This window comes from Anastrepha ludens, chromosome 5 (assembly GCF_028408465.1).
Source record: "Anastrepha ludens isolate Willacy chromosome 5, idAnaLude1.1, whole genome shotgun sequence".
In the NCBI taxonomy this organism is placed as follows: Eukaryota; Metazoa; Arthropoda; class Insecta; order Diptera; family Tephritidae; genus Anastrepha; species Anastrepha ludens.
The window spans coordinates 17,189,422-17,196,911 of NC_071501.1; the positions used below are offsets into that span (position 1 = coordinate 17,189,422).

Sequence of the window (7,490 nt, forward strand, 5' to 3'; positions counted from 1 at the left end):
TTTCAAATGTACAATTTTATTGTAAAATTAACCAAATAAGATCAGTTAAATCACACTAACAAAATAACATTAGAAAAAAAAATACGATTTACGTAGGTTAATTTTACTGAACAAATAGTAAGTGAAGAAAGTAACAATTTTTGAATTGGTTAATTCTACCATATTTGTTGGTAAGAAAACAACAACAAAATGTAAGGAAAATTTTAACTTTTTCAAACAGTTAATATAACAAGCTAAAATTGTTAAAATTACAGCAACAAATTATACAGAGGCCGCACTAACCGAAAAAAAATTGTTAATTTGACCAACGTTTGCAGTTAGCTGAGAATTTTTGCAACAACAATTTACATGGTAGTAAAATTAACCACGGAAATTGTTACATTTAACCAATGTTATTTTTCTGGGTGTAGTGAAATTTTCCAAGGAATCTTTTTGTAAAACATATTAACCCTTTAATACCCAGTTTAAGAGGGCTTTTGAACAGTTTTAGGAAAAATGGGTTAAACAATCACATAAGGGTGGGATTCAATGGGTTAAAATGTTCTACAGAAAAATGTATCCTTGAATTTTACTAAAAGTCTTCTAAGACGAAATTTAAGAAAAATCAATATTTGTACTGTATTTACCATATTATTTAATATGGCATTTGATCAATATCGCGAAATTTTAATGCATTGTAAAAAAAAATTGTGACCCGGTAGACCAAAACCCATTTGGGAATTTACTATTCTACATGCGTATTTTTATTTGCAATTGGTTTGGTTTGGGGCTCGAAAATTGCTGTCGCACAGTGTTATAGATCATAAATAAAAAATACCGGTGGATTATCACTTTTTGTTTATTTTTAGATTGCGAATAGAACTAGAAAGCAAGACTTAAATCAATTTCATTAAATTTCAGTAAACGGAGAAACGTTACCGCTATCATTATAGTCCAACTTGTATCTTCATTTCTTGCGCGTTTCAGAATTTCATTGATGAATGTCGTAGTCTAAGTGACGCTCATCATGCGCATCTGGTGTTGATGTGGGCACTCTTTGCCCACACTGGAATGATTGCAATAACGTTGATTCGGTTACTGGTCATGCTATTTTTTTTATACTTATTTAAGCAGTTTTATTTAATCACAATTAGCTGCAACAAGTCTTCACGTCATTTCTATTATGGCACACATGCACTCTCTACTGTTATTGTACTGCAATTCCATGCCTTACTTATGATGCTCTTTTTCTCCTTTTATTTTTTTTGTTTTCAGTTTGAATGTGCGAATGATTTTGTTGGTACGCGATCCACGTGGCACAATGCAATCGCGCAAACATCGCGATTGGTGTGCCGGCAACAGGGATTGTGAGAATCCGCTTTACGTGTGCGAAGATCTGGTGGCCGATTATCATGCAGCTGTGGAACTACTAAAAGAACATCCATCACGTTTCAGGTAAGAGAAAATACTAAAATAAGTAGTCAAATGTTTTCAGAAATATGATAATTAAAAAATAAAGCAAATTTGATGGCAATTGGAATACATCAGAAAGAGTTTTAAAAAAATGCCATAACCGGAAGCTTCGAAACGATATAGTATTAGCTTTTCTCAATCCATATATTATTAAATATATATGTATGTATGTGCATTAGAGTGCCAAGTAAAAGAAAGGTGGTGGTTTTTATCGCCGGCGAAAATCTGGGAAACATTTTAAGATTTTCGTGTGCTGGACCAATTTGAAAGTACCTCAGGAATCGAGTTTTTTTTAAATAAAAATATGTTTCCGAAAAAATAGCTTAGATAATAGAAGAGTTTAAGCCTAAAATGTTGATATAATTTCATCAGCGGCATCAAAATAATCAGATTTTTTATGTGTTTTGCCTTTTGGCCGGCTTGCCAAAACGGAATCGTTGGAATTACGGATTTGCTTTTGCATTCGATACTGTATGAGGCGCATAAGTAACACGAATTGATTTGGGCGCATAATCCAAATTTCACCTTAGTCGTTATGACACAGAAGAAAATAACGCGTCTTCTTCTCTTTTTCCTCCCCGAACATGAAACGCCCGAAAACCTTTCTTTTTTGGCGAATGGCTTCACGTAAACGTCTCATAACGCCCAAATAATAGTCCTTATTAATTAACTAACCTTCTGGCAAAAATTCGTGTCGTAAAATACCGTTGTAATCCATTAAAACCGTGAGCCTCACTTTCTCTTTTGACTCACAACGACTTCGTTTTTTTGTCTTGGTTCACTCGGAGCGCTCCATTCATTCGGCTGATGTCTGGATTGCGTGTCGCACTCATAAACCCACATCTTGTCTCAAGTAATGAAGTATTTTATTAATTTTGGGTCGGGTTCAACCTTGGAAATTGTGTCTTTGGCGATATCAAAGGGCAACCCATTAACTACAACGACCTGAACGGGTTTAATGAACGGCAATATTAAAGTCCTCTGTCAGCTCTTTGATGGTTAATTTACGGATATTGATCAACTTTTCTTTCACTTTATTGATGTTTTCATCAGTTTTCGATGTTGACGGCCTGCCACTACGCTCGTCATTCTCGATGGACTCACGATCTCTTCTAAAGCGTTCATGCCACTCGTAAACGGCTTTTTTCTAAAGTTTTTGCACCATTAACTCAATTTTTAACGTAAAATTTAATACAAACTCGTTATTTCAAGTTCAAATCCATTTTTAAAAATCGGAACCACGTGCAGAAGTGGATTTATTCAAGAGGGCGTAACTTTTACAAATGTCAAGCAATGGCGATAAAATTTAATAAAATTGATAGGAATGTTAATCACAGATGTGGCAACCTGACAAAAAACAAAAAATAGAACTCAAATCAGTTGACTTAGACCGTCACCTAGCGGTTGTTCCGGGAGCTTTTTGATCAAGGTGATATATACAAGGTGACGTCCAAACTAAACAAGACTGGCGTCAGAAAAATGTTTTTGATGGCGCCATCTTTTTAATGAGTTAGTGAGTTGGAAGTTACATCCCTAGCTGACTTCCAATGAAATCTTGATAACATTCGGTTCAGTGGAAGCGAAGTTATTGCGTCTAAAGTGTCAGTGTGTTTGTGTAATCCGTACAAAAATGAATTTCGTTCAAAGAGCTAATATCAAACCCTAGTTTTAAAATCGGTCAAACGTTTACCGAAGCATTTGAATTGATGAAAAAAGTTTATGGAGATGATTGTCTATCTCGTGCCAGAGTTCATGAGTGGTTTACACGTTTCAGAGATGGTTGTGAGGACAGAATCAGTAATCACCGAAATTGCCCGTAAATTTATCAAAAATGAACCGAAATCATCGTGGAAATTCGTGGAATCGGAGTTGAATATCTCCAAAACATCGAATTACCGCATTCTAACTGATCATTTGGGCTTACGAAGTGAACTGAGGATCAAAAATGTCTCAGACTTCAACATTCAAAAGACCTCACTAAAGGTCCCCATTACCTTGTAACTGGTGATGAAATGGGGTGCTTCCAACATAAGCCTGAAACTAAGCGTCAAAGTGCCGAATGGAAGGCCCCAGACGAGCCACCACCCAAAAAATCGCGTTTGGAAAAGTCAAAAATCAAGTCGATGCTCATTTGTTTTTACGATTTCAAGGGAATTGTCCACAAGGAGGTCGTGCCAAAGGGCTATCTTGGCGTTTTAAAGCGTTTGTTGCATCACATTTGTGGAATTCGCCCTGAACACCGCGAAGGAGGAAGCTGGCGCTTATTGCATGATAATGCATCATCTCATCGATCCACTCTAGTGACTGATTTTTTGACTAGAAATCGCATTTTAACCATCAATCATTCGCCTGGGATGGCTCCCTGTGACTTCTATCTATCCGGAAAATTTCATTTGGCCATGAAAGGAAAACGTTTTGCGTCCGTAGAGGCCATCCAAAAGTCTTGTACCGACATCCTGAAGGACTCTGGTCAATGACGTGAAACACTCTTTCGAAAAGCTTTTAGATCGCGCGAAGCGATGTATCGAGGCCAGAGGGGACTATTTTAAATATAAACTCGAAGTTATCAGAACAAAGCTCCTGTCGTTTCTATTTTAGCTCAGTGTTGTCTTTTTTGGACTTCAGCTTGTATATATGTTAATAGCAACGAATAGTAGGTTTTTGAGTATTGATAAAATAATAAATTAAAAAATGTGTAAATGCGCTAACTCGGTGAAAAAAAGATATTGAACAAAGCATTCGAAAGACGAAGAATACACATATGTATGTGTGGCATGTGGTTTTTTTTTTTTGTTAATAAATCGCGTATTTTGCACTTTTAAGTTAAGATAACTCGAAAACCCGAGTCTCCAAAGCAATTATGACGCCAGATTTGGCTTCGGCATATCCAAAACCTTTGTAAAAGTATAATCTGGTGGCTGTTAAAATATGTTCGCTTAATTTTGTCGGCTCATATGTTTGATTTTAGGCTGGGAGCTTTAGTGAAGGCCCCTTTGAAAATATTATTTATTTTATATTTTCCATATAGCATGTTGCCAAATTGAATTTTACATTCTATTTTAAAAAATGTAAAAAACCATTGAAAAAATATCTAAACATTTTCTTTCTTATATTTTTTTCTCCAATCATGTTTTAGAACTTTGCGTTATGAGGACCTCTCGCTGAATACTTACGATATGACTCAAGAGGTGCTACAATTCTATGGACTGCCATTCGATCCTCTAGTTGAAGAATTCCTCGATACGCATACAAAAGTAAATATCGGCGGTGTTAGCTCGACATATCGCGACTCCAAGTCGGCACCATTTCATTGGAAGCAAGATCTGCGGGTGGAGGAGGTAAAAATTGTAAAAAAAAAACTTTTGTTAAAAAACTATACTAAAAATTGTTTCTTGTTACCCCTAAAATTGTGTTCTTGTTTTTGTTTTTTTTTTAGATCCAGTATATACAAAACAGCTGCGAGGAGGCCATGCATTTATGGGGTTACCGCAAGATTGAAAATTTCACGGACTTCCAGCCAATAACATTCGATCCACTTGAACTACCACCACCGTTATCGTGAAGTGCTCTAAATATCGTTGAATATTTCAATTAAGTTACATTTTTTAAATCTTAAATCTTGTGTCTCCTAATCTACATATATTTTTATCTATCTCGCTTATATTATTATTATTATTTTTTCATACCATTTTGTTGTGATATATCGAAGAAGTTAAACATAAAAAAATGTTACTAAGTTGACGCGCAAGAAAGCGTCGACGAGAATAAGAATGTATTTAATATTTGTAATTATGAATGCGTATTTAGTATTAAGAAAATTTAGAGTTTTAAGAAAAGTTGTTTAGCGCAAAAACAATTCAATATTGGGGCCGTGAGAAGTGAACGAAACAAGAGCATTTATAAGGGTTAGCTAGCAGCAAGCAGAATGTGTAATCTCGAATGGAAATCCGAGTCCGCCCAGGCCTATACCAGTTGCACACACTTACATACTAAATATATACGTATCAGCAGTGCGGCACTGTAGTAGTGAAATTCTTTAATAAACTGTAGTTATCATAAGTAAATATTATGTTCGCATACTTAAAACGGAAACAAAAAATTAAGAACGAAAACAACTCGAATTAATAATATATGTACTACATACATACACACATACTTATGTACTATTACCACGCGTAGATATTTTTACACCGCATAGTTTTAGGCGTTACGAATTTTTTGCAATCAGTTAAAATCACTAAGTATACTAATTAGGTATGTAATTAATTAGTTAAATAATTTTTAAATTGACGCATTCATTACGATGACAAGCTAATTTCAAAATAATTTCGATAAATAAAATTTTATACTAAGGAGAATAAAATGTAAAGAAAAACAAAAATGTTTCTAAATGCACACAATTAAATGCATAAAAAACCAAAAATGAGTTTGACATTATACCTAAATACACGTACATGCATACAGGGTGCGCCATGTTTTGGTATGAAAACATTGAAAAAAAAACTGATTTGTATAAGTGAAGTATTTATTATTTTTATTCGGTTTGATTATTTAGAATTTATTATAACTATTATTTGAATATATAATAATATCAATCAAGTGGCCACCTTTATTAGCAATCACAAACTGCGATCTTTTTTCTGCGTTTGTTATCACCTTGTGAAGCATTTCAGGTTTTATAGCGTCGATTTCGGTTGTTTCGGTGTACGAGTAAAAAAGCGATCCGTGGTTGAAATTGTACTGAATTGGCGTATCGAAAACATGTATGTTGAAGTCGATCGGCTGGTAAATGACAAAGTTATTCAGCGTATACGTACCGACATAAAAGATGGCGCACCCTGTATATATTTTAAATTGTAAGTAGATAAAAGAATAGCTTTCCAAAAGCGTTAAAATTAATACTTTTGCTGAACATTTCAAAATTCATGAAAACAAAGTCCTAAAAAGGAAATCACTAATTATTAAGAATAAAAAATAAGCATACATACATACATGCAGTATTGGTCAAAAGTATAGCACCGTCCTAGCGCGTTTTTCTGATTGCAGATTTTCTCAAAACAATGATATCAAAATTATTATTTTTTATTTTTTATTTTTGTTTATATATTCACTTTTAATAAAACAGCTAGTTGTAACCAACTAAAGCAGGCTGTTGTAGCCGAATGGGTTGGTGCGTGACTACCATTCGGAGCATGAAACACCGTGCCGATACTGTAAATACTAAGTTGACCTGGCTGGCAGAAATCCATCACATAGACCTATTGATCCTTAGTGGTACCAAATGGAGCTTGACCCTTACGTTTCCTTATAGTAGGCTTCTTGTAATAAGCCTGCGTCTTTTGCGAATCTAAGTAAGTTCTAAGTAAAGTTCTAAAATAGACATTCTAACCTCTCATATTGTAGAGATCGTAAACATTTCATTCGGGTTCTAGCTATTGCAGGGCAAGAACATAGAACGTGTTAAAGAGTTTCCTTCTCTTCTAGTTCTGTAAATACTGTAAATTCTATTTACGAGCAATTTTGGTTTCGTCGATTCCGTTCAGGCACTTTTGATGTTAAAGAAAATATCGATAAAATCACAAAAATAATCGTATTTCAACGGCATGATATTAATCGTAACACCGCTCAAGAGCTAAAGATCAGTTTTAAACTATTTGCACAAAGCGGGATTCAAAAAGAAGCTCGATTTTCGGCTTCCACAACCAATTAACAAAAAAAAAAAAAAATAATAAATCGAATTTCCATCTGCGAAGCGTTGGCCAAACGGACCGAAATCGACCCATTTCATAAACGGATGGTGAGTGGGGCTGAGAAATGGGTACATACGACAATACTGTGCGAAAACGATCGTGATCAAAGCGTGATGAAGCAGCTCAAACGGTGGCCAAACCAGGACTAACGGCGAGGAACTAACTATGTATGGCCAAACAATAAATTTAGAACTCTACTGTCAACAACTGAACCGTTTGAAGCTAGCGATTGGGCAGAAACGACCAGAATTGCCCAAAAGAAGAGGTGTTGCTATGTTCCATCAGGAG

General features: G+C 35.0%; 1 protein-coding gene across 4 annotated transcripts in view; it reads left to right on the forward strand.

Annotated features, from left to right (window-relative positions):
• The window catches only part of LOC128864498 (carbohydrate sulfotransferase 1-like), a 75,971-nt gene extending 69,186 nt beyond the window's left edge, over positions 1–6,785 (forward strand). For 3 of the 4 annotated variants that reach the window (XM_054104189.1, XM_054104190.1, XM_054104191.1), the window contains exons 2-4: positions 1,255–1,434; positions 4,589–4,790; positions 4,889–6,785. In XM_054104189.1, coding sequence (XP_053960164.1) covers positions 1,255–1,434; positions 4,589–4,790; positions 4,889–5,014 — 508 coding nt within the window. In that variant the 3' untranslated portion in view covers positions 5,015–6,785. The remainder of the gene's footprint in view (positions 1–1,254; positions 1,435–4,588; positions 4,791–4,888) is intronic. The other variant, XR_008454699.1, reaches the window with a different exon arrangement.
• The last annotated feature ends 705 nt before the right edge of the window (positions 6,786–7,490 follow it).